This window comes from Cryptococcus neoformans, chromosome 7, assembly GCF_000149245.1.
Source record: "Cryptococcus neoformans var. grubii H99 chromosome 7, complete sequence".
Lineage (NCBI taxonomy): Eukaryota > Fungi > Basidiomycota > Tremellomycetes > Tremellales > Cryptococcaceae > Cryptococcus > Cryptococcus neoformans.
The window spans coordinates 24,458-50,080 of NC_026751.1; the positions used below are offsets into that span (position 1 = coordinate 24,458).

At 49.6% G+C, this 25,623-nt stretch overlaps 7 protein-coding genes and 3 non-coding genes; 6 read left to right on the plus strand and 4 right to left on the minus strand.

Annotated features, from left to right (window-relative positions):
- Positions 1–947: 947 nt before the first annotated feature.
- On the minus strand, positions 948–2,527 carry CNAG_12609. Its single transcript, XR_001045917.1, has 2 exons — positions 1,553–2,527; positions 948–1,487 (listed from the first exon to the last, which is right to left on the minus strand). It is a non-coding gene; the product is annotated as a hypothetical RNA (non-coding RNA).
- Positions 1,019–5,299, plus strand: CNAG_06531. Of its 2 annotated transcripts, none has more exons than XM_012194877.1 (10): positions 1,019–1,328; positions 1,389–1,497; positions 1,562–2,521; positions 2,623–2,881; positions 2,971–3,066; positions 3,274–3,335; positions 3,404–3,938; positions 3,996–4,646; positions 4,730–4,780; positions 4,868–5,299. In XM_012194877.1, exons 1-10 carry the CDS (start codon positions 1,205–1,207, stop codon positions 4,988–4,990), a joined length of 2,970 nt encoding a protein of 989 aa, XP_012050267.1. In that variant the 5' UTR covers positions 1,019–1,204; the 3' UTR covers positions 4,991–5,299. The 2 variants fall into 2 exon arrangements, with proteins under 2 accessions (XP_012050267.1, XP_012050671.1); XM_012195281.1 differs by having other exon boundaries at positions 4,871–5,299.
- Positions 5,202–8,665, minus strand: CNAG_06532 (hypothetical protein). XM_012195282.1 has 11 exons: positions 8,474–8,665; positions 8,281–8,419; positions 8,148–8,221; positions 7,963–8,090; positions 7,671–7,878; positions 7,236–7,608; positions 6,838–7,160; positions 6,358–6,775; positions 5,791–6,269; positions 5,637–5,711; positions 5,202–5,518 (listed from the first exon to the last, which is right to left on the minus strand). Exons 1-11 carry the CDS (start codon positions 8,645–8,647, stop codon positions 5,363–5,365), a joined length of 2,547 nt encoding a protein of 848 aa, XP_012050672.1. The 5' UTR covers positions 8,648–8,665; the 3' UTR covers positions 5,202–5,362.
- Positions 8,666–8,798: 133 nt separating this feature from the next.
- Positions 8,799–13,319, plus strand: CNAG_06533 (ATP-dependent permease). XM_012194878.1 has 12 exons: positions 8,799–9,006; positions 9,064–9,238; positions 9,291–9,386; positions 9,447–9,590; positions 9,658–9,987; positions 10,062–10,331; positions 10,394–11,963; positions 12,036–12,137; positions 12,222–12,326; positions 12,411–12,677; positions 12,770–12,945; positions 13,035–13,319. Exons 1-12 carry the CDS (start codon positions 8,851–8,853, stop codon positions 13,163–13,165), a joined length of 3,522 nt encoding a protein of 1,173 aa, XP_012050268.1. The 5' UTR covers positions 8,799–8,850; the 3' UTR covers positions 13,166–13,319.
- A 760-nt stretch (positions 13,320–14,079) lies between these two features.
- CNAG_06534 (hydroxymethylglutaryl-CoA reductase (NADPH)) lies at positions 14,080–18,958 on the plus strand. XM_012195283.1 has 6 exons: positions 14,080–15,236; positions 15,291–15,402; positions 15,458–15,949; positions 16,024–17,969; positions 18,037–18,110; positions 18,183–18,958. Exons 1-6 carry the CDS (start codon positions 14,358–14,360, stop codon positions 18,535–18,537), a joined length of 3,858 nt encoding a protein of 1,285 aa, XP_012050673.1. The 5' UTR covers positions 14,080–14,357; the 3' UTR covers positions 18,538–18,958.
- A 154-nt stretch (positions 18,959–19,112) lies between these two features.
- On the plus strand, positions 19,113–20,643 carry CNAG_06535 (ribosome biogenesis protein UTP30). XM_012195284.1 has 3 exons: positions 19,113–19,400; positions 19,491–19,760; positions 19,844–20,643. The coding sequence occupies exons 1-3, from the start codon at positions 19,144–19,146 to the stop codon at positions 20,391–20,393; spliced, it is 1,077 nt and encodes a 358-aa protein (XP_012050674.1). The 5' UTR covers positions 19,113–19,143; the 3' UTR covers positions 20,394–20,643.
- On the minus strand, positions 20,612–20,871 carry CNAG_12610. The gene is made up of 2 exons (XR_001045918.1): positions 20,816–20,871; positions 20,612–20,758 (listed from the first exon to the last, which is right to left on the minus strand). It is a non-coding gene; the product is annotated as a hypothetical RNA (non-coding RNA).
- A 221-nt stretch (positions 20,872–21,092) lies between these two features.
- On the plus strand, positions 21,093–23,215 carry CNAG_06536 (monocarboxylic acid transporter). XM_012194879.1 has 8 exons: positions 21,093–21,523; positions 21,577–21,673; positions 21,722–21,822; positions 21,876–22,192; positions 22,243–22,521; positions 22,575–22,649; positions 22,699–22,772; positions 22,825–23,215. The coding sequence occupies exons 1-8, from the start codon at positions 21,099–21,101 to the stop codon at positions 22,897–22,899; spliced, it is 1,443 nt and encodes a 480-aa protein (XP_012050269.1). The 5' UTR covers positions 21,093–21,098; the 3' UTR covers positions 22,900–23,215.
- CNAG_06537 (monocarboxylic acid transporter) lies at positions 22,906–25,151 on the minus strand. XM_012195285.1 has 9 exons: positions 24,671–25,151; positions 24,518–24,614; positions 24,369–24,469; positions 24,286–24,316; positions 23,949–24,234; positions 23,626–23,904; positions 23,499–23,573; positions 23,362–23,435; positions 22,906–23,304 (listed from the first exon to the last, which is right to left on the minus strand). Exons 1-9 carry the CDS (start codon positions 25,000–25,002, stop codon positions 23,236–23,238), a joined length of 1,344 nt encoding a protein of 447 aa, XP_012050675.1. The 5' UTR covers positions 25,003–25,151; the 3' UTR covers positions 22,906–23,235.
- A 74-nt stretch (positions 25,152–25,225) lies between these two features.
- CNAG_12611 lies at positions 25,226–25,622 on the plus strand. XR_001045919.1 has 1 exon: positions 25,226–25,622. It is a non-coding gene; the product is annotated as a hypothetical RNA (non-coding RNA).
- Position 25,623: the final 1 nt, after the last annotated feature.

Genomic DNA, 25,623 nt, shown 5'->3' on the forward strand with positions numbered 1-25,623 from the left:
AAGGGGAGATGGCCTCTTTACCCATGTTTGAATGGGATATGTGCTGCGTATCATCTTAAACATGAAGATGTACAGTAATAAGTATCTACGCAATTTATGGACTTTTGCGATTGAATTCAGGTCACGGAAGCCTTCAGCAGTGATAAAGGAAGAGGTGGAAGAAGGGGAGGAAAAAACGATAACTCGACATTCACCCTCTTCCTTGTCCGTATAAACAATGGAACCTATCCCACCCGTTCATCCTTTCAACCTTACATTGCTCAAATCCGCATTGCAATATGAATTGGCGGCAGAAGAAATGCTTTATGCGCTCAAAAATGTTATCGACTAGTGTACTGCGAGAGCACGATGCGATTATCTCATAGGTAAATGTCTTAGAAGACCTATCGAGCGGAAGTGAAAGTATGAAACAGAAGACAAGTATTTAGTATTTAGAAGCCTTCATTTCAAGTAATCATTTAATGGCTCATTTATAAAAAAGATGATAAAGAGAAATATGGATAGGAAATTAATTCGGAATGCAATTTCACTTATGGTAAATGAAGTTCGCTTGTCTCGTTTTCCTTGGGATCAGTTCCCTCAACTATATCAGCTACTCTTCTGGTGCCTCAAACCCTTAGGCTGTTACAGCTTGTAAGCGTTCAATACCGCAACATCGTTGAACATTGCTCATAGCAGTTGTCACAAAGAGGCCACTTTTAGCAGTATGGTGCGTTAATTATTGGAGGATGAGCGGAGTTACGAGAAAGTGCTCGCTTTGCGTTTCAAACTGGCCTTTGTTTGTCATGAAGTTTCGTGCCTGATCCAAGATGGCATCGGTGAGGATCACCAAGATAATTCCACCAAGATCATACTTTATTAAGGTCATGCGGGGCGCACGAATCATGATGTCCCAGATGACACATGACATGCATCCCTGGCCTCCACCTCCACCCCCCCACAGTCGGTTACACTTGTAATAATCTCCGGACCGGAACACCCGTAAACTTTTCATTTACTGGATTGCGGCTCAGTTATAATCAATTTGTAAAAGTATTGTAATCTCTACTTATCTATTTTGTAATACCGCAATTTGTCCATAGCCCATTCGCTGCACCCCGCCGCCGCCTTCTCCGCTTTCGGGCTGCTTGTTGTCTTTTCGTCTCTTCGATATATCTCCCTACACGCTGCACTTTCCTTTTTTCACCCCGCCAGGTCTCCTATAATGGCCTCATCGGACAATTCCGAAGCCGGCCTTCCACATTCTCAGTCACAACCGCCTTCCACCGATCCACAACCCGCCGACCAACAATCAAAGAAGAGGTCCAAACAACAGCTCAGTTGCGCCGGCAAGTTCCTCCCCTTCAATCCTTCCGCATGCCAATCCATACTGATGGGATTCTGTGTAGAGTGCAGGAGGTTAAAACTAAAGTGTGATAGAGATATACCGTGCTCAAACTGCGTCCGCAGAGGATGTAGAGAGCTTTGTCCAGATGGCGTAAAAGAAACTCGTCGAGCGTTAGTCGCCCTCTTTTCCCTTGTTTGCTTATCATTACTTCCGTTTTTAACTCACTGTATATAGTGGACTTGACGCCAAAACTGCTGAGGCACTTCAAAAACGGTTATCCACCCTTGAAGGTTTCCTCACAGAACATGGTTTCGAAGTCGACGACGATAACAGTGCAGTCTACCCCCGATTATCTTCATCTTCCAGATCAAGGATGGATTCCAACCCTCCCACCATGCGCCGTGGTTCCATGATAGGAGGAGGAGGGAATGTTGGCGGCAGCGAGGACTGGCGACCAAACAGAGATTCACCAACATCCCCTTTTCAATCTACCCAGTCTAATCATCGGCGAAGCAGGTCGCCGGCCCGCCGATCTCATTCGATAGGTGAGCACCAGCAGCCTCCTCGGTATCTGTACGATTCGCCTGCTCCGCCTCGTGACAACCCATTTTCCTACAACCCCCCGCTATCTTCATCGAGCCATAGCCATAATAGTAACCCTTCTATCCCTCCGCAAACCCAAACCCAAGCCCAGGCCCTTCATCAAACCCCATCCCAATCCCATCTGCATTCTCATCCTTCGCAACTCCATCTTCCCCCCATCTCCTCGTTCAGCACTTCCACCTCCGCCGGCACAACCATCCCTGCCGGATCTCCTGTCGAACACTCCCACGGCACCCTCGTCCTCGGTAAATCCGGTCGTTCTCGGTACTTGGGCCCCACGGCCGGCACTGAATGGCTCAAAAACCAAGAAGTCGGTGGGATCGGTATGGAGACGCCTTCACACTCTCGTTCACCTGTGGATACCACCAGTCCTGGGAATCGAGGTCCTGCAGGAGGAAGAGGGGAAAAGGCAGGAGAGGAAGGTGTTTATCATGGAAGAGAAAGTGGAGGAGCATACGAAGACCCAGTTTACTCCTTTCCGTTTAATGAATCTGGAGAAATATCGACGCTGGAAGCATTGTTTGAGAGATTACCCCCAAGAGCGGATGCAGAGGTGTTGGTAGATTCTTACTACCGTTATTTTGCTTGGAAGTAGGTTGCTCGTTCTTTTCTGGCCCTAGATGTGGGTCTTGTTTCGCGCGAACTGGGCTGATACTCCATTTTCCCTCCCATTTGCGCCCACTAAAACACAGCCACGACCCCGCCCCCCGCCGGACCTTCCAACCAATCTTCGACCGAGTCTATGCCTCTCTGCTTGAACCCCGTCCCGAAAATAGCGTCCACCTACAACAACTTGCCCTCGTGTACATGCTTCTCGCGATGGGCACCGTCCACAACATTGAATTACCCCCGCACGATGAGAGCGCGGAAGAATACTTGGCATTGGCACAGGCGGCAATGACCAAAGGAAATTTTATGAATCATGCGACTATTGCAGGGTTGCAGACTTTGGTGAGCCTTCTTTCTTTCCTCTTAATCATTTGCATTGGATAGGATGAAGATGACTGAGCGATTTTAATCGTGTTTTGCCCTTCATGTAGGTGACGATGGCTCACTATTACCTCGAAACAGAAAGCGGCCGAAACGGAGATTCCGCGTGGCCATTATGGGGTCTAGCGATGAGTCTTGTTGTTGCTGTAAGCCGTTTGTTTCCTCAACTTCCCACCCGATTTCACTCCTTCGCCCCGTCCCTCCTATTCTCATCCGTTCCTGCCCCCCTCCTTCCTTGCCATTTCTCCTCCTCTCTTAATTTACTCAGCTCCGACTCCAAATTTGTCTCGACCTTTTTTTCGCGTGACATCCAGAGTTTAAAGTATAGGCTGATGGATTCTTTTTGATGGTAGATGGGGTTACATCGAGATGGAGCGAGATGGAATTTGCCAGACGATGTTGTCCAAGAAAGACGGTATGTTTTCCACTTCCACTTTTCTTTTCCTATTCGCATCGAAGTGTTTACTGAGGCGACTTCTCCAGCCAAGTATTTTGGGAATGCCACACCATCGAAGTCTTTCAAGCCAACTGTTTTTCTCGACCCAACACCCTGGTGCCACGCTATATCGACACCGCCTTCCCTTCCCCCAACCCCGCCGAAGTTGCGATGGGCGGCAAAGGGTGGCCCACTCTCAAATTCGAGCTCTGTCAAATTTCATCCCAGGTTCTCGACGCTGGTATGACTGTCCATTTCCAATCCTACGACTCTATCCAGAAACTTTATGGCCAACTATGTGAATTCGAGTTGAACGTCCCTTTCGACCTCCGATGCCGTTCTGCCCTCTTGGCATTACCTTCAGTATACCCAGATCCCGAGATGGCGAGGAGAAATAGTCCAGAGATAAGTCGGCACAATCTGCATCGGACATTGCAACAGTTCACGCTCTCTTTGAATATTTCGGAGAATATTCTATTCTTGCAGAGACCGTATTTTGTGATGGCGATGCATGATGAGCCAGCAGATCCAACGAGGTCAGTATACGGTCATTCATACCTTGCTGTCGTAGAGAGGTGTAACGTAAGTCCTTTTGTTTCCATTTTGGTCTCCATGCTTTGCTAATTTTACCGATAACAGGTCATCATCCAAGTCGTCTCCGACTTGTACAAACTCCATCCCACCATCATCTCCCGTCAATGGTTCTTCTGGTACCACCTATTCACTGCCGCTGTCTGCCTGGGCACTCTTATCCTCAAAAATCCCCAATCTGCTCTTGCAACATTCGCTCTTTCCCAAATCGAACAAGCGATCAACGTTTATTCGGTACTAATCAAGCAGAATAATTCACCCTCGATGGTGCAGAATCATGATTGGTTATTGAGGCTTCAACAAAGAGGTGCGAAGAAGATTGCACAGGCAGCTGGAATGGGAGGAGCGAATCTATCCCTGGGAGTAGGACCTGGAGGAGGAGGCGGGGGCGGGGACGCAGGAGGCCAAGAAGAAGAAGATCGTGAACTCCTAGGCTGGAAAACCCGACTTATCGAACGTGCTGGCTCTGGCGTCCACACTGCCGTCAACATCACTTCTTCCAACCCCGCCAGCTCAGTGCCACACCGTACACCCTCGCCCGGCTCTTTGGCGCAAAATGGAGGTGGTAATGGGGGGATGACCCCAGCTATGCACTTGCTTCAGCAACACTTTGTACCGCCTTTTCAAACTCCGCCTGTTAGTGGAATGTTGGGTACGACGGCGCAGACTTTGGGAATGGATAACTCGACGGATTTGCTGGTGAGTAAGAGCTACTGCTTGTGTAGAGGCTTGTCTCTTCTACTTTCGGAGAATGAAATAAGCTGACAAAGTTACGGGAACAGCTACATCAATTTTGGGATCCAATGATGATGGCAGATTCCACAAGTATGACCGTACGTTCCTACTCCTTTTCATCTTTCCTTTCCTTCTTGATGCTCGCAATATCAAAGCTAAATGCTCCTTTTCCCCTGTTAATATAGCAGAATGCAAATTGGTGGTCGTGGGACTTTGGAGGTCTAGCAGAGAACAGCACTCCCATAGCTGGAGGAACTGGGGGATCGCAAACTCAACCTCAAACAACCCCTCAAGGGAGTACCGTTTAAGAAGGGGCCGGTACAAAGTCGGCTAAGAGCAATGAAAATGGGTGGGAATAAAGACAGCGGGAGAGCATGCCGTCGGTGTAGGGATACTCAATACTTGAGGCAGAAGGTTTTGGGGAGCGTGTAGTTGTACGTCGGGCTGAAGCCAATTTTTCTCAGGGGGTTTAACAAGTATGGGTTTGAAGCACAAAAGGATACCAGATGATGCCACAAGCAGAGCAAAGAAGGGTAATTCATGTCGTGTATCATCTATGTATAGTACAAACTCATGTCGTTCAACATATGTAATCAATGATCAATGCATATTATGACAATATATGATACATGGAAATACAAATATACCATTAGAAACGCACAATATACAACTTGTGGAATTCACTTTGAACCATACGCCTCATAGCGAAGCTGTTTTGTTGCTGTCGAAGTCGACCAAGACAGAGGCGATCTCGTTGTTTCGCTTTCACTTTTCAAAGCTGCCCGTTTCTTGTGCATGGCCACAGTATCTACAAGAGACGTGCGGATATCCGAAAGCTAGGAAGGGAAGAAAAAAAGAAAGAACAAGAAGGCAAGGAATTAAAAGCAATTAGCTCACAAATATCTTTCATAATGAGATGAAGAAAGAAAAAGAAAAAGGACACAAAAGACATACCGAACTCGACTTGGCCCCATCACCTACTTCTCGCACCAGCCCGTTATCGATTATATAAATCACTTCATCACATCGCTAATAACCAACCCCCCGAAAACCAAATCGATCAGCAATTACCTCGTGATGGGAGGAAGGGACACGTTTAAAAACTCACTCTTTTTATATACCCCTTTGCTCCCTTGGCGAGGAATTCTACATCCTTCCGTATTCTCTCCGTACCCTCTCCCTCTCCATCATCTCTTAGCAAAGCCACAAACGCCAATAAGACAATCTCTTGCAACGCGGGCGACAGCATGGATGTCGTTCTCGCTGTGGTTGTTGTAGGGATCACCCCAATTGTGCTGTTTTCGCTGTTGATCCTGCCAGCAGGAGAACCACCCAAAGCGGCAGTCGAAAGCAACCCTCTCAGACTCGCTCGCTTATTTTGCCTTGCCATTCCATTCCCTAAGCCCGAAGCGGAAAACTCACACGCCACCGATCCAAGCAACATGACCACTGTCGGACTCTGGATCCAGAGAGTCTCATGCTCGTGCTCATGCGCATGTCCCTGCCGCCCTCTTTCGGCTTCATGAGTGATACGCCGTTCGTAACGCGCGTGTATAGCATCGACTAGCAATTCGCCAGATGGATCGTCTAAAATTGCAGAGCATAGAAACAATGGTTAGCCAACTTTTCCTTTTATTGCAGAGCTAGGGAGAAGGAATAGAACTCTGGAACTCACAGAGCCTAACCAAATCCATAACCCTCTTCACTCCTTCTTCCCAACCATCCCCATCCGCATCTCCTTCTACATCTTTCTCTTTTTCTTTTTCGCCCAACGTCGCCAGCACGCTCACCACATCTCCCCAATTCACGACGCTTGCTCCCCCATTTCCGCTTCCTCCTTCTTTCCCCCGTACTCCCCGTGGCCATGGCCGTACACACGCCTGTACATGCGCCACAACCTCACAAACCTCCAACGCCCTGCCTGCCGTCTCCCTCCTTCCCATCTTCACTTTCATCCTCTCCTCCATCCCCAGTGTCTGTGTCTGTGTGTCCAACGGGAGGGAGAGATTTGTCGACGTGACGATCGATTCCAAATAATTCCCAAAAACCATTCTCGCCAAATCCGGCGTAAGGGTGTAAAGTAACTCTATCGTCTTTTTAAACATTCAAACATTAGCTGATTCCCACCCACACAACCCCCTTAAAAAAGACGCACCAATCGCCGAACACTCGCATCCCCACTCCCAACACCTTCCATCACCACCCCCATCTCCTCTTCCCCCATCTTCCCACCTCGGTCCCATGTCTGCGGCGGGAGGAGTAAAAGACATCGAAGGGCTAGGATATGTTCGTTTGGTGGGGGTAAAATGTTGGTGAAGGTGTGGGTGCGGGTAGGCCGGTGGGCAGAGGTTGATGAGGAGGAGGAGGAGGAGGTTGAGGGGAAGGAGGATGGTATCAATAGGCGGGACACAACACCAAGACAGTGTCCAATCACTGCCGGTACCATGGGTGCTACACCACATACTTGTAGAAGGAACGCTTTTTATAGGACACACATTTTAGCGGGGAAAGAACGTGGGTAATTTTGCCAGAGAAGATTACGTATAAACTCACCTTTTTTCCATCTTGTCAATTCCATACCCCTCCCAGACCGCGACTGAGATTGCGATGGAGATTGAGACTGAGACCGAGACTGAGACCGAGATCGAGACCGAGAACCATCCATCCCCATCTCCTCCATCTTTCTCCGTATCCACTCTTCAATCTGCTCCCGTACCTCCTCCCCCGTTCCCACCGAATCCACCTCCAAGATCCCGGCACTGACCAAGGTCCCCAACAATCTCACTGACTCGAGTATTAATTCTCCCCCTTCCCCTCCGCCTTCCGCCTGCCCGTGCCCGAGCCATCCCACTTCTTCCACCTTGTCGAGCACGACCTGTACAAGGTACCCTCTCTCTTCTTCATTCTTTATCCCATGTGCTCCAGACTACGATTCGTCAGTTACAACATACTGTTAGGGCTATAAGGGAAGAGAGAGACACTACTTACATGGATGAGCCGCCCAAGTAATTTGAAAAGCACACAAAGACATGATGAATCATTTTCTCTACAGACCGCTTTCACGACTTTGCTCATTGACAATGGAAAGGAAAAGGGAACAGATTCGGCTTGAGAATGAGGTTGCGGTGTACGAGGAAAAGTCGAGGAGAGGTGTAGAGCCACAAGTGCTTGGTACGTTCTCTGCCGTATCGCAGCTCTACAAAACAAAACGGCAGAACGGCCAAGGATTTCAATCAGCGCTTTAGGACGGAAAGCGATATGTGTTGAGAAGAGGACGTACGAGGTGTGACGGAGAAGAGGTTTTGAGATGAGCAGCGGGGTAACGGCCGGCCCGAGATCGCGTGAGGGTAGTTTGACAATCGTGTGTAGCGCAAGAAGTATACTCGCTGGTTGGTTCGACGACAGGTCCTGGGTGCATCCAGCCTTGTCAGTGAATTGGCCTCCTTTATTCTGTGTGTGCATTACCTTGCGGATAGTGTTGATCAACAACAGATGCAGCTCGTGATCCGGGGAAAGCCGTTCTACCAAAAACAAGTATCCTACATCCCCAGGCGTATTAGTCATTGCCAGCGCCGGTACCGATGCAACAGAAACGTACCTATCCGCCGTTCTTGGATGGTCTTGCCAGCTTCAGCAAGCTTCAGTGCGGGCATCAAAGCGAAATCCAAATCATCCTCCGCGTTGTGCCTCAACATCGTGCAGTGTAGTATCACAATCAGGTTCTCGGCTATCCTTGTCTGGCCGCTGCATCAGCTTTATATCTTCTCACAGTACCTGCAAGAGAAACCCACAGTATTCACATCGTTCGACTGCAAGACAGCCTTTGCCTGGGTGAGATGGTGAGCAACGATCTGGTCCTCTTCCTGCGCGGAGTCGGCCTGTGAAAGCTGTGCAAGGAGCGCATGGTGTGTCCTGGAGGATGCCCCTGCGGTGAGGTAGGGCGGGATGGAGGGGCCTCGGGGCATTGCTGTACCTGGGGGGAGGGGTGTGAGTGTAGAGGAGAATCGGATACGGCGGCCGCGATCAACATGACCTCCACCGCCTGCAGTTACGTAACTGGTGTGGCGGATAATGACGAAATGATATGCGCTTGTCACGAAGCAGTCCTCGCGCAGTCTTCAGTCCAGCGTCAGTCTGTCCATCCCCACTCCTCCCCCCATCAACCGCCATGATGCTGCCGCCGCTGCCCCTCCCCCTCCTTTTCCTCTCCCTCCCGTCGCTCGCCGCCGCCGGCCTCTTTGCGAGCACGGACCGCCTGTCCGTCCCCACGCGGGAGATACTAGACCTTAGAGAAGATATCACGCTAGCCAACGCCTCTTCCTTGGTACGTACTGACAGAGACGGCGCCCAGGCCTGGACCGAGCAGCTGATCCCGCCGCAGCAGGCCGTCCCCCCACGACGACGCCCCAAGGACCCCTCGCGCCCGCCCGAATGTCCGCCGTGCTTCAACTGTCTCCTCCCCGCGTTCAGCTGTGGCAATTCGGGAGAATGCAATCCCTATGATGGACAGTGCAAATGTCCCCCCGGGTTCGGGGGCCAAGACTGTCTCACACCGCGTATGTCGTGTCGTTGTGTTCTGGAGCGTTTAATACTGATCTAACCGGCTAGTCTGCGGGGCTTTATCCGACGGTGATGAACGATTCCCTCGACCCAAAGGTGAATTATGCGAATGTAAAGACGGATGGGGAGGGATCAACTGTAACGGTGCGTCGCGACTTTTCGCAACCTTGAACTTGCATTTTCGCTGACATTCCAATAATATAGTCTGTAAAAAGGACCGTGCCTGCGCAGCATTCCGACCTCGCTCGGTAGACGTCAAAGAGACGGATGAAGATGAAGAGAACGAAATGGTTTGTTACAAGAGAGGCTTGGCGGTACAGCAAAACTTTCAGATGTGCGATGTTACAAGCAAGTCCTGGTCTTCAACCACCTCCATTTTTGTTCGCTTTTATCCTTTGCTAATCAGTGACGGTAGATCGAAAAATCATTGATACGATCCCCGACAACAAGCCTCCTCAAGTAACATTCTCCTGCTCGGCCAACGGACCTTCTTCCAATTCTTCCTTTGCCCCGAACATCAGCCCATTTTCCCCTTTCGACGACCTCACAGGCGATACCGATGCGTTTGGCTCTTGCAATTTCCAATTCTGGGTCGACCGTATCGAGAGTTTCCACTGTGAACTTTCAGAGTGTAGTTGGGAGAGTAAAGGCAGTTTTGATACCAACCAAACAAGCTATCAATGTGAAAAAATTAAGTGTGCCTGTATCCCTGGACAATTCCTATGTGGTGAGGACGGTAGCGTCAGTAAGTCTAGACTCGACTTTTTTTTTCCCTCCTTTTACCCGTTTGACTAGCGCTCACCCCCTTTTTTTTTGCAGACATCGACGACTTTCTCAGCGAAGAAGTCAAGGGCCCCGGCTCATTCTCCTGCTCCACCGGCCGAGGCTGCTCCTTCTCCGAACCCGCCATGAACCAGCTCATCAACGACATTTTCGGTGACAAATCCATCACACTCGACTGTGAAAGTGGAGAATGTTTGCACTATACTCAAGTACCAGGTTATGTCATTCCTGAAAAGCCGGATAATCGGTCTTTGGTCGCTTTGAGTGCAGCGGGTGCTGCCGTGATTTTCATCTTGGCCTGTATCTGTAAGTAAAACACCTCAAAGGTTCATTTTCATTTCCTTTTTTCTTGCTCACACATCCCCCAGTATTTTGGTACCTGGGAAGAACCCACCGCCACCCTTCCGGCTTCGGATCCATCCACCTCCCATCCGACGAAGCATCCAAACTCATGTTGGACCATGTCCCCGCCACTCTCCACTTCAACAACCTCTCCTACACTCTGCCATCTGGCAAACGCGTCCTTTCACATATCACCGGTACAGCCCGCCCCGGCGAATTGTTAGCCATCATGGGCGCCTCCGGCGCCGGAAAATCCACTCTACTCGACATTCTCGCGCGTAAAGCCAAGACGGGCAAGGTCGAAGGCGACACATACATCAACAGCCGACCCATCACGGACGAATCCATCTTTCGCCGCGTCGTAGGGTACGTCGACCAGGAAGACACCCTCCTCCCTACCTTGACCGTGTACGAAACCGTCCTCTTCTCCGCCCTCCTCCGTCTCCCGCGTGAAATGTCTTACGACGCCAAAGTCTACCGCACCCTCGAAACCATGAACGAGCTCGGCATCCTCGGGATCAAGGACGCGCGGATTGGCGAATCCGGGAAAAGAAGCATCTCGGGCGGCGAGAAACGCCGGGTGTCAATCGCGTGCGAGTTAGTAACCGGGCCCTCCATCTTATTCCTCGACGAACCCACCTCCGGGCTAGACTCGTACAACGCCCAAAACGTCGTCCAATCCCTGCACACACTCGCTCAACGGTACAAACGGACCGTCATCTTCACCATCCACCAACCCCAATCGAACATCGTCGCCCTCTTTGACCGTCTCGTCCTCCTCGCAAAGGGACAAATGGTATACTCGGGCGAAGCGAGGAAAGTGAAGACACATTTTGAAACGGTGGGATACGAGTGTCCGGAAGGGTGGAATACGGCGGATTGGTTGATTGATCTGACGGTGGACGCCGCTGGGGAACATCGTGGCGGTAGTACCTCGTCCAACGGTAACGGTCATGGGAATGGGAATGGGGCGGCGACCGGCCTTTATACCCAGCGCGACGATAATGGCCCTGGCGCCGGCGCCGGCGCCGGCGAGCTAGATCCCGAAGCTGGCTTTTCCACCCAACCCCATACACCTTTTTCCCTTGACGGCAACTCCCCCCCCGTCGACAGAGGAGGATCTCCCGGTATATTCGGCGAAATCAAAACCAAAGCTCACAAGCTTCTCGGCGCATTCACATCCCCTTCCTCCGTCCCTTCCTCCTCCTCCCCGGCAACACCCATTGGGTCAGTCACCCCTTCTCCGCACGCCATGGCTTTCCAGGGTAAAGACAACATCCACGTCCCTCGCATTCCTGAAAAACTTGCTTCCCTCGTACTTGCTTCAAGGGCGAGTGATGATGCCAAGATTGTAGAAGCTGAAATTTCGAGGATCCAGCATGGAGAGACTGCGGATGGTGGGTATCCCCATCCCAATACTACGATCAGCACCAGCGCAAGTGCGACTGCCAGTGTGACGGCCAGCGCCAGTGCCAGTATCATTGCAGATCAGAGAGATGTAGAGGAAGAAACCGGGTTGATGAAGGGTTACCAAAAAGCAGGATTATGGGATCAATTCAAGTTGTTGAGCAGTCGAGCGTTCAAAAACCTTTACAGGTGGGTTTTTTTTTTTAGATACGGCATCTACAACTTGAAGAATGATGGTTTTACTGATATGCGTTGCGCTAGAAATCCCTTACTTATGGCGACGCACTATGCCGTGGCTGTCATCGCCGCGTTACTCTGTGGATTCTTTTTCTACCAAGTCACCAACGACATTCCCGGCTTCCAGTAAGTCGTTCTCGCCCTTTTTTCCCCTTCAAAATCATCATTGGGGGCGGGGGAAAAAAAAACTAATGTTTGTGTAATTTACAGAAATCGACTTGGATTGTTCTTGTTCATCCTCTCCTTGTTTGGCTTTTCGTGTCTAAGCTCTCTTGGGATCTTTGCGAATGAGAGATTATTATTCATGCGCGAGAGGTACGTCCGTCTTCTTCATTTCTTGCACTTTTACACAACTAAATCCCCCCCCCCCCCTTTTTTTTTTTCCTGGGACAACAACAGATCCAACGGCTATTACTCCCCCATCACATACTTTCTCGCCAAACTTTTATTCGACATCATCCCCCTCCGCGTCATTCCGCCTTTCATCCTCGGCTCCATCGTATATGGCTTGGCGGGTCTGAACGCTGAAGTGTCGGCGTTTTGGAAATTTATCATGACTCTAGTGCTTTTCAACTTGACAGCGTCGAGTATTGTATTATTCTTGAGTGTGACGATTTCGGATCTAGGGGTGGCCAATCTGTTGGGGAGCTTGGTCATGCTTTACAAGTGCGTTTTGATTCTACTTTCTCACCCACCCCTTTTTTTCTTCCATCCTTGGTTATTCATTCTTTGCTGACTTTTATTCTATGATTTTTCAGCCTACTCTTTGCCGGCCTTCTCATGAACTATGATCGAGTGCCGAATGGCTTAAAGTGGATGCTCACCACCTCCTTCTTCCATGCTGGCTATGAAGCTCTTCTTGTGAACGAGCTGAGGTACCTCCAGTTGGTGGAGAGGAAGTTTGGCTTGGATATCCAAGTACCTAGTGCGACAAGTAAGTTTATCCTCCTCCTTTAATTTCTTTATTTTTATTTCTATTTTCAAAGAGCTGATTTGCTGATTTGTGAATTCGTGTTTTAACAGTCCTTTCATCATTCGGTTTCCACGCGCAAGCATTTTGGTGGCCTGATACGGCGTTGATGGGTATTGTGTTTGGGACTTTTACAGTGTTGAGCTATCTTGTTTTGCAGTTCTGGGTCAAAGAGCGACGATAATTCTTGAAACTAGATAAAATAAAATAAAAAAGCATGGCGGAGGAAGTGAGTGGCGGGCCGGTAAAGTGTGAGATGCGGGAATTTTTGTGTATCGTATCGTGGAAATCGTTCGTTGTTTGATGGTGCGAGAATGTATTTTTTTGATACCCCAACGTCATATCATATCAATCATATCGTCAGAATATTATCGACGACATTTCTGCAATGTGCACACCGTAGCAACACTGTGCTCTATCTGCAAGACCATCGACACAAATGATGCACTTTTTCTATCATCCTGACTTTCCTCCAGCCTGGCTACCAGCATAGTGTTACCGCCCTGAAGAACCCTGACTCGGTTCCGGAGTCTCTCCGTCAACACCAACGGTCGTAAGTGGTAAGTTGCCGCTAGCTTGAATGGCAAGTCGGATGGCTATGGTACCAATGATCTGATTGATGACGTTATTTGGGAGTGGATCGATCGATTGAAATTGCTGAATCGAGAAGATAAGATCGCGTACTGTAGCCACAGACAATAATTCATCTGGGGGTCACTAATGGAATTGGGCTGTGTTGCTGGATACTGGCCATCTCTGCTGCTGATTGGCCTCCTGATCGTCCCACCTCGAGTAAACACTGCTCGGTCGACATGTACACGCCGGATCGACAGATATGAAGCCGTTCAACGCCGTCCCACTTGTTGTGACTTGCACGACCGATTCAGCCGTCTCGTCACTTTTCTATTTCAAGCCTCAGGGATCTAGGGATTTTGTAATAAAGTTGCCGGATTTGGACAGTTGGATGCATTAGCCTGGCGAGTTAATTACCCCAAGCTCCGCATTAGCATCCCGCGGGGTGGCCCCAGGAACGCTTATTAGAAAAGTTGATTAGAAAAGCACGTGGCAGATTTCGTTTGTTGGGGTGGGTCGATAGTTGCTCGAGCGCAGCTTTGGTCTCTTTGTGTTCTTTCTGCTCCTTCCTCCTTCCTTCCCGGCTCGTCCTTTCCGCCTTCTTTTGCTTCCGCGCCCTCCTCTTGCACGCCACCCGCTCAACCCAGGGGCTATATATTTCTTAGCTCGCCCTCAACGGCGGCCTATCCAGCGCGACCTTTCCGGACATTCATTCTTGCTTTTTTTTTTAATTCGACCGGTACGCGTTTCCTCAACTTTCTATTGGGCCCAGCTTCCGCCCTCATCGCCCTCCGAAACCGGCTATGCTTCGCCAAACACTCGTCTCTCTCTCGTCCTTGGCCGCCTCCGCGCCCATCGAGGTCATCACCACCACCTTCATCTTCGCCACCCTCGCATACTTCCAGCTCCTCCACGCGATCAAGGGCTCCGAGTTTTTCAACGTCCCTTCCGTCTCCCCGCCTTCCCGCCCCGCCCATTTCGTCCGTCTCTCCCACCAGCCCACCTCTGAAGACGCGTCCTACATCCTTCCCAGCTCGCACGGTGTCGCCGGGAGCAGCTGGGTGGGCGATGTCGAGTCCAAACGCGAATGGACACCCATCTCTCCATCTGATTTCCGAAAAATCCTCGAACAGAATGCTCTTGGTGGATACACCTTTCCCATCGAGGCAGGCGGTAACACTTCTGGTGAAAAGGCCAGCGTCGCGATCGTCAAGCAGGTCGTCGTCACGCGTGAAGGCGCAGAGGAGCCAATTGATGAGTTTGAACAATGGTTATTAAATGTGCTGAGTGTAGAAGTCGACGGGGAAAAGTACACTTATCGCGACTTGTGCTTCAACACCTCTGACCACCCTTCATTCGTCTCTCACCCTCTCTACCCATCCCAATCCACCCTCACCATGTTCCTCCAACCTCCCTCACCTTCAGACCCTACTCTCACCTACCTCAACAGGCTTAACCGCCTTCCGGCGTTTACCCTCTCAAACTCGACCACCGCTTTCCAACTCTTACCCCCAACGGGCGCGAGCTGGGGGTTCTTACCCAGTATCGATGGTGTCGGTTTGTTCTCCAAGTTGGGCGAGGGAATGATCTCTGGTCAAGGGGAGAGTTACCCCATGCAGAACGTTAGGTGGTTTGCCTATGCTGCTAGAGCGTTGGTCGGCAGATTTTGGACTTTGGCAAAGGTAAGCTTTTCCGAGTTCTCCTGTGGGGTATTTATTGTACTGATGAAAAACTAGAATGCCGACTCTGCTGATATTTTTGTGGTGCTTCTCGGCTACATCGTCATGCACGGTGTGTTTGTCAACTTGTTCATCGGTATGCGCAAACTCGGAAGCTCTTTCTGGATCCGTCAGTCCTGTTATCTCCCGCCTCTCTCATTCCTATACTAACATGCTGTTCATAGCTGTTGCAACCCTCTGCTCTTCAACATTCGCATTCCTCGTCGCCCTCCTCTCTGCTTATCTCCTCGACCTCCCCGTCGACCCCATCTGTCTTTCTGAAGCGATCCCCTTCCTCGTCATCACAGTCGGCTTTGACAAACCCTACCACCTCGCCAAAGCCGTCTTGCAAAACCCCGATATCGATCCCGTCCCTTCATCTCCCGAACCTTCTACTGCTGGTTACAGCGGCGAATTGTCAAAAGATCCCAACTCTGGCTCCACTTTAGGACTTGATCTTGGGACTTTGCACAAGGAACTTATGCCTCTTGAGCGTCTTCAGCGATTGGCGGAAGGACAGGTCAAGTGGGTCGCCCCTGTGGCTGCCAAGAAGATTGTAGTCGACGCTGTGAGGACATCGGGTGTGAGGATTGTTAGGGATTACGTTTTGGAGATCATTGCGCTTTGCGTCGGTGCAGCTAGTGGGATCGGTGGTCTGAGAGAATTTTGCTATCTTGGTACGTTCTCTCACATTTTATCTGTCCTTCTGAGTTTTCCTCTTTTTTTCCTGAATCTAATACTCCTCCGGTAGCCGCATTAATCATGGCCGTCGATTGTGTCTTCCTCTTCACGTTTTACGTTGCCATCCTCAGCGTCATGGTCGAAGTTCACCGTATCAAGCTTATTCGAGGTAACCGCCGAGTCAAATCTGTCAAACGCGTCTCTAGCTCTGCCTCTCTTAACAGCCACGGCAACGGCAACGGCAACGGCAGCACTACCAACACCAGCAGCAGCACTTCCAGTCCCTCCACTAAGCGAAGCTTTTGGTCTCGCTCCCCCTCCAGCGAGAGAGAAGACCAACCTCAAAACCCTCTTGTTCGACTAAAACTCCTCTTGATCATCTCTTTCCTAACTCTCCACGTTCTCAACCTCTGTACGACCCTCACCGAGCAAACCGCCTTAAAACGTCACTCCACCCATTCTGGCGCTGAAATCACCTCTCGCGCGATGCTCAACCCCCGCGGTATCTCACTCTCCCCCGTCCTCCAGGCGCTCTACGAGAATCAACCCCCCGAGACTGACTTGGCCGTCCAAGTCATGCCCCCTACTCAAATTCTCATGACAAGCGAAACCTTTATCCCCAGCCGCTTGTCCTCTTTCGACCAGTTTATGAGCGAATGGACGTTACTCGTGGGTGATCCCGTGCTGAGCAAGTGGATTGTCGTCTTCCTCGCGATCAGTGTATTATTGAATGGCTATCTCTTAAAGGGAATTGCGTTGAATTCAATGGGCGGCAAAGGGCCAGTGGCGGCGGCGGCTCAAGCGTTAGCTGGGATCTTTGATGCTGAGCGAGGACAGAGAGCTCTTCGAGAGTCGACGCCACGAGGGAGGAAGACCGAGTTGCCTGCGCACATGGTTGGTACAAATGCAAGTACTAGTACTCGGGATGGGGATTCGACACCTCGAGTTGAAGAAGTTGGCAAGGTTACTGCTACCCACACTGTCAACGTACCTATCATCAAGGAACCTCGTATCCCTTCCCCTTCATTCCCCTCTGCTTCCGATGACTCTGCTCTTACCTTTGGCCGACGATCGTTTGAGGAATGTGTCGAGATTTACGCAGGCGGCGTTGGCGCCAACAATCTTTCCGACGAGGAAATTATCTTGCTCGTCCAAAAGGGCAAGATTGCGCCGTACGGCCTTGAAAAAGCTTTAAAGAACCTCGAACGAGCTGTCCGAATTCGACGAGCCGTCATCTCCCGATCCAGTCTCACCAAATCTCTTGAGACGAGTTTGCTCCCTATGGCAGACTATGATTACAAGCAAGTCATCGGTGCATGCTGCGAGAATGTGATTGGTTACCTTCCTCTTCCGGTCGGCATCGCCGGTCCTCTCAACATTGATGGTCAACTGTTGCATATCCCCATGGCTACCACCGAAGGTACTCTTGTCGCTTCTACATCTCGAGGATGTAAAGCCCTCAACGCCGGTGGCGGCGTCACAACCGTCCTCACTCACGACGCCATGACCCGCGGCCCAGCTATCGATTTCCCCAACATTGTCCAAGCTGCCCAAGCACGTCTATGGATCGATTCGCCCGACGGGTACGCCACCCTCAAAGCTGCCTTTGAGTCCACCTCTCGATTCGCCAAACTCCAGACTCTGGAATGCGCTTTGGCAGGTCGGACGTTGTATGTGAGGTTTGCGACCCAGACCGGTGACGCGATGGGTATGAACATGATCTCCAAGGGGGTCGAAAAGGCTCTCGAAGTCCTGCGCAATCATTTCCCCGATATGCACGTCCTCGCTCTTTCCGGAAACTATTGTACCGACAAGAAACCGGCGGCGATCAATTGGATTGAAGGGAGAGGTAAGAGCGTGGTGGCGGAAGCGGTGGTGCCCGGCCATGTGGTGAAGACGGTGTTGAAGACGACAGTGAAGGATTTGTGTAATTTGAACATCAAGAAGAATTTGATTGGAAGTGCGATGGCGGGAAGTATAGGAGGATTTAACGCTCACGCGGCGAATATCTTGACTGTAAGTCTTATCTCTTTTAACAACTACGCCGAGTGCGGTTTTCGCTCATTATTTTGGATATTTGTAGGCCATGTACCTCGCGTGCGGTCAGGATCCGGCTCAGAACGTTGAAAGTTCCAACTGTATGACTCTTATGGAACCGTATGTCCGCATTCTTTTTCTTTTAATCGCTTTCGCTAACATGCCCATGTTCAAATCTTGTTTCAAAAACAGGATCAACGACGGCGAAGACCTTCTCATCTCATGTTCCATGCCTTCCGTTGAAGTCGGCACCGTCGGCGGCGGTACCATACTTTCCCCCCAGCGCGCCATGCTCGACATGCTCGGCGTCGCTGGTGCCCATGCCACTTCGCCAGGTGCAAACGCCCAACGTCTCGCTCGAATCATTGTCGCAGCCGTCATGGCTGGTGAACTGAGTTTGATGAGTGCGCTCGCTGCGGGTCATTTGATTCAGGCGCATATGAAGCATAATAGGAGTACGCCTGCGACGCCGGGGGCAGTGACGCCGTTTGGAGGGATAACGCCGTTGAGGGAGGCTGTGTTGATTAATGGCCCGGGAGCGAAGTGAAGTGATCCTGACGAGCAGGTGGATAATGGACGTTTAGCGAGCCAGCATAACGAACAAGCCGGCGAGTGAGGAGTGAATGAATGGTTGAGTGAAGCGAACGAGTGGTGAAAGGGTGTGGTGTGTGGGCAAGAGGGAAAGGCTAATTTCCTCTTGCGTTCTTTTTGATCCTTGGTACATGTCTAGGAGGTTCTTGTCTTTTATCTGCATTAGCATCTATCTCATCTTCCGATAGTAATTTGATACCCCTTCAGAAAAGTAAAATTACCAGTTTTAGTTTGTCTAGTCCATTCGTCTATAGGTCACAAGTCATGGGTCATGGGTCGTAGGTCATAGGGCATAAAGCATAGTTTTTGCCAACGATGTAATGCAAAATCATCATTTGTATATTCATTTGTCCCACATGCATTCATGCTTCTCGTAGCTGTTATTGGAATTGTTGTCGTCCTTGTTTTTTTTAACTCGTCGGCGGCGGCCACCACCACCTGCTGATTCCTGACGTGTCATTATTGTGGCCCACCTCCACCTCCGCTGAAATATTTCCATCGCGTCTCCAACTCTGCTCACCCCTCTATTCCGTCCCAGAATCGCTTAGAATCACTTATAAAAATGGCCCCCCCCGCCGCCCTGCCAGCCACCTCCAAAAAGGCCAAAAAGCCCCAGCCTGCTCCCAAAGCCCCCCTCCCCCTCCCCGCTACATTCTCCACTGCCCAAGCTGAGAAGGCCGTCAAAGCCCTTCTCGCCCACCACGCCAAAGTCTCAAAGCAAAAGGAGGAGGAGCAGCTTTTACCGCGCGAAGAACATGTTTGGGTCGTCGTTAACACCAAGACGGGAAGTACCAGGAGGAGCTTGAACCCTGTCAAGATGTGTGTGATTCCCTTCTTTCGTTTTCTCTCGTTGGAAACTCGCGTAAAACTCGACAACTGACAAGTGACTCTCTTGTGACTTTCCTCTAGTCAACTGCCTCATCCTGCTCTCCCGCCTCCTCCTACATCCTCCGTCTGCCTCTTCACCAAAGATCCCCAACGTCAATACAAAGACCTTCTCACCCAGCATAACATCAAGTTCATCTCTCGCGTTGTCGGCGTGGAGAAGCTCAAGGGCAAGTTTAAGCCATACGAAGCGAGGAGGGAGTTGTTGAGGGATCATGATATGTTTCTGTGTGATGAACGGGTTTTGGGTGTGATGCCAAAATTGTTGGGCAAGATGTTTTTCGAAGCCAAAAAGTAAGCCTCTCTTCGTCTCTTCCTTCTCCCCTATCGGTCACCGTCCTTTCTTCTTGTAGCTAACTTTGTGCTTCTTTAAAAAGGCAACCCATCCCTGTAAACCTCCAACGCAAAGACCTCACCTCCACCCTCGCCCGCGCAATCTCCTCCACGTACTTCCATCCCACCACCGGTACATCCACCTCCACCCGTATCGCCACCCCATCCCATTCTTCCCCTTCCCAAACTCTCGCCAACTTGCTCGAGGCTGTACCCCAAATCGTCGCCGAGGTGGACGGCGGGTGGGAAGGCGTCTTGTCAGTGGGTGTAAAGACGAGCGGCAGTGTAATGTTGCCTGTTTGGACAGGCAAGTTGGGAGGAAGGTTTGAAAAGACTGAAAAATCCGAGAAATCTGCCAACGATGGAGAAGAGATGGAAGTTGAGGTGGAAGAGAAATCAGAAACCTCCGTCGCCCCCGCTCCCACCGTAGAAAAGAAGGAGAAGAAGGAAAAGACTGCTGCTGCCGCTGTCGAAAAGCCAAAGAAGAAATCATCAACCATCGGATCAACAGCCGGAGGTGCCGCCAAGCGTGCTAAGCAAGTGGCTGTCGGCGCCAAAAAGCCAGCCGTCAAGAAATCCAAATCAAAGCTTTAAAAGTCTTGAATAAGCTTCAAGTCTTTTGCTTACCCCTTTCTGTCATTTTCCGGCTTAATGGGCATAGATTTTTGTCTCCTTTTCTCTTCTTTTCGGATATGGCTCGCTAGGATAAGATGGGATGGGAGAGAATAGGATAACATTCCAGTCATTTGATGGTTCATGTATTGCTCTTCATTTTTCCTGTTCTTTTCTTTCATTCCTCTAAATGATGCATTCTTATACCCTATGTACCTATCTACTCCCTGAATAAACGGTAAATTTCAACAGATAAGCGCTGCTACCCTCTCTGACTACCTTCGCCAACTCATTGCAATCCCGTCGTGTCAAAGAAATCGGCTCTGCCGCCATGTGCCATGTGCGTCCTGTATATAGGTCATGTCGGAATAAGCAAACAGATAAATAAAAGAAGACGAACGAACGGGTTGCCTCAGAATTGGACTTGGATTGGGGCAAAACGTGATGAAGTGCCACAACTGCACAGACTGCATTTATCCAGATTTCAGATACATTGCTCGAGAAGCATTGCTGAGCTGTATATATGTAATACAAATACTGTGGGCCCCTTTGTTGGAATTGCGGCAAAAAGAAGCAGCATCCGATAACCGGAGATCACGGAAGATTATTGGCCGTGCCTGGCATACTTTTTACAGCGGATCAGTACGAGTACTATTAGCGGAACGGATGTCATGTGGGGTCGTCTAAATGTCTTTCGATACTCAATTCTTCCCGTTGAATATCACTGTTCTTGGAGTTACTATCTGTACCCAGTCCAAAAGGTCTGCTTTAGGTCACCCAACGATGGCCTCCGAGATTGAGTTGACTCGCCTTCCAAGCCAGCGAAAAGAATCCACCACTGAACAGCAGCTCGACTACGACCGGGAACATGAAGTCGATGAATCAGCTACGCATTACGCGCTGCCTCCCGTAGATGGCGGCCGAAGGGCATGGGCATTCCTTGCTGGTGCTACCGTTGTGGAGATGCTTGTGTGGGGGTTTCCTTACTCGATTGGTATCTTGCACGCGTACTGGAGTAATACCTTGTTCAAAGGCTACGGCGAGTCAGCAATCACTCTGGCTTCCACTTTGCAAACGGGTTTACTCTACGTGAGCTGCGCCATCTTTGGGCCGTAAGTTGTATTATTTCTCGAAAACCCCCAATTGATTACTCACTCTGTTTGAGAGTGTTTACCAGATGGCCGAGATGGCAGAAACCTCTCCAATATATTGCTCTTTTCATCTCTGCGTTGTCGATGATTGGGAGTGCTTTTGCAACGAAGGTGTGTCCAACCAAACATAATTAAACCCATGTTCTGATTATCATCTAGCCCTGGCACCTTGTCATAACCAACGGCTGCATCTATCCATTCGCAGGAGCCCTTTATCTACCGTGCTGTACTATTCTTTTCGAATGGTTTGTCGCTAAGCGGTTCGTTTTACTTTTCCATGACCATACTCGTGCGTATGCTAATCAAGACACAGAGGAATTGCAACTGGACTTATGTACGCAGGTACTGGTGTCGGTGGCGTAGCATATCCGTATATTATGAGTGGCCTCTTGAACGGTGTAGGCTACAAAGCTGCTCTAGTATCGATGGGTGTAGGCTACGCCATCCTCGGCTCTATCGCCCTCATCCCTGTCAGCCGACGAGTTCCCCTTTCTCGATACCATTTTGCAGAGCCTGGAAGGAGAAAGCAAATAAACTTTTCATTTTTGAAAAATTCAGTCGCTTTGACAGGATCTTTGATCATCCTTTTCGTCAGCATGGGTAACTTTATTCCCACTGTCTGGCTGCCATGTACGTCGGGACATTATTCATTTTTGGCAACGACACTAACTCATATGTAGCTTATGCCGACGACTTGAAACTACGCTACCTCGATGGTACGGCCCTCATTGCTATTCTCAACGCCGCCACTATCCCAGGCAATATTCTTCTTGGGTACTTCTCTGATTACTCTATTCGCGCTGCCATCGTCGTCTCCTGCGTCGGCAGTGCTTTCGGATGTGCTTTCTTGTGGGGTTTGGGGACGAATACTGCGATGTTAGTCGCGTTTGCAATTGTTTACGGTTTTTTAGGATCAAGCTTCCAGTGTCTATGGTCCAACATGATTGGTGTCATTTCTAGTGAGTTACTGTATGGACCGATGTTCATTCCTTTCACTAACCCTGGATTACAGAGGACGACCCCATTGCTCCATCTCTAATTTTCTCAATCTTTGCCTTAATGAGAGCTATCGGCAACATCACATCCGGTGCGTAAATAGCGCAGCTTTCATAATGATTGTACTTACACCATTGTAGGGCCCGTTTCTGGCGCGCTTATGAAGCATGATTCGTTCCCTGGCGCTGTTGGAGCTTATGGTTTCCACAACTATGTGAGTATTCCTCCTTCACTAGGTTCCCATATTCTGACCGCGATGCTGGAAGGGTGCCTTGTTGGTGTATACAGCTGTAACAATCTTTACCGGGGGAGTTACCGGTATCCTGTTCAAAGATCGTTAGGCAAAATCCGCATCTTCGAAAAGATTTTTCATCCCATAGAAATCAAACACTGTAGCAATAATATGATACCCCTAGATGATCATTTACGTCGAACATTCTTGATATATCTGGGGTCTCACTGAGTATTGTTATGTAAATTGTATCAAAAATATGAAGAACTTAATCCAATCCATACATTTCTATGTTGTTCGACTGGAAGCCTTATATTATGTATATGTAAGAAAGAAACATGGAGGAATTATGCGCTATTAATACAGATAGATACTGCCAACCTGTTGAAAAGCCCTATTTAGTGAATGCAGTTTAGTCGTCCTGGTTTATTATCATCACCGATCATCACTTGAACAATATCCCTGCCACACCCCCTGAGAAGATTGTGATGGCTGTGTACAGTAACAAGGCACCCTTTGAATTATGTCAATTACATGCAGAGATGCCCGATAAAATGACGAAGTTACTCACATAGTTGTGGAAACCGTAAACGCCCGCACCATTTGGAAACGTGTCATGTTTCAGGAGAGCACCTGAAATGGGTCCTGTAGACACCATCAGCTCCTACTGGACCATTTTCATCAACCAAGACCATGACCAAAGCTCACCAGAAGTAATGTTACCGATACCTCTCATGAAAGCGAAGATGGAAAATACTAATGGAGGGGCTATCGGATCATCCTCTACAAAATTAACCATTAGCTGCGAAAGACATTCGTCACTCAAGGGGCGTACTGCTTATGACCCCAATCATATTTGACCACAACGCCTGGAAACTGGTCCCCAACAATCCGTAGATGATGGCAAAAACGATCAAGACTCCTGGGTTCATCCCAAATCCCCATAAGAATGCACAACCGAGGGCGCTTCCAACGCATGAAACGACGATTACGGCTCGTAGGGAGTAATCGGAAAAGTAGCCGAGGAGCGTGTTACCGGGAACCGAAGCGGCATTGAGGATTGCGATTAGGGCTGTACCATCTATACGGCGCATCTCAAGGTCGTCCACATAAGCTGTTGATGGTCAGCTTAAATCCCAAGAAGTATACAAAACGTACAAGGAAGCCAAAGGGTAGGGATAAAGTTACCCAAGCTGACAAGCAGGATGATGAGAGGGCCAACGATCGCCGGCATACTCTTCAGGAATGCCAAATGTATGGGCCTCTTTCTTCCAGGTCCAACGAAATCATGTCGAGACACAGGGACTCGTCGATTGACTGGGATGAGTGAAATAGTTCCCAAAATGGCGTAGCCGACACCCAGGGAAATCATGGCTGTTTTATAGCCAAAACGGTTCAAGAGACCGCTCATGATGTAAGGATATGCCACGCCGCCTACGCCAGTCTGTGCTTCATGATTAGCTGGAGGACGGCACTCGAATCAAATGGAACATACTCCTGCAAACATTGCACCGTTGGCGAGACCGCTAATGAGGGATTAACTTCGGTTCAATCCCGACGAAGCCGAAACAAGCTTACCGCTTAGCAACAAACCATTCAAAGAGGAGAGTACAACAGGGCAAATAGAGGGCTCCCGCGAACGAGTAAATACAGCCGATGGTGACGATAAGGTGCCATGGCTATTATGATGGTCAAAACAGCTTTTCAAAATAAAAGACATGGCTTACTTTGCTCGCGAAAGCACTACCAATAAGGGATAACGACGCAGCGAATAAGCCGATGTATTGGAAAGTCTTCTGCCACTTTGGCCATTTTGTGAAAAGGCTACAGACAAGTCAACACACTCAGGTTTGTGGTTCCAAAAAGGAGTTCCAGCTTACGGTCCGAATACGGCGCAGCTCATATAGAGCAGACCAGTCTGCAATGTAGCAGCAAGAGTCACCATAGACTCCCCATATCCTTTGAAAAGAGTATTCGTCCAATACACATGCAGGATACCGATAGAGTATGGGAACCCCCAGACGAGCATCTCAACGACAGTTGCACCAGCGAGGAACGACCATGCTTTCCGACCACCGTCTACTGGAGGCAGGACATGGTGAGTGACGAATTCGTTTACTTCTTCTTCTTGGTCATAAGAGAGGGGATGCTCGATTTTTGATTGTGATGGTTGTCTGCTGGGAAGTTGGGAAAGCTCAATATCGGATGACATTTTAAATGAGCTTCTATAGTTCCGTCGATAGAAAACAGTAGAGGGAATATGTTTTCGTAGTAGATGCCTTACTATTTTTTAAAGCCCGCGCGAGCGGAAAATGAACCAAACGAACTGCAGAAAAGAAATGCCTCCTGCGCCTAAAGAAGCCAGGCACTACGTCCCCTCGGCTCTGTAAATAAGATTCTATCTGCGTGCTTACAGAGCATACCTGAACTACATACCGGAATAGAATAAGAAGAACAGTACTGGTACCTACGGAAAAGAATGTAAGCCGCCCCCCCCATCCCCCTGGAGCCCTCCTTGCATTGCGCTGCCGTTGCGAAAGCAGCGAGAGCCGAAATGGGAATTGAAACTCTTGACCATCCCCCTCCTCTCCCGACCTAAATCCCATAGAGGACGCATGGTATCTCCTAAATTCAAAGGTCGTGGCTTTCCCCAGAGTCGTTAAGTCACTTGACGAGCTTTGGGAACAGATACAGAAGGCATGGGATGAGATCGACCTGGAGCAGATCAGGGATCCCATAGATGAGATGGAACAAAGGCGTGTAGCAGTATGGAAAGCGAAAGGGAAGTCTACCAAGTATTAGATTATTGTAAATTATGCATAGAATCTGTCTA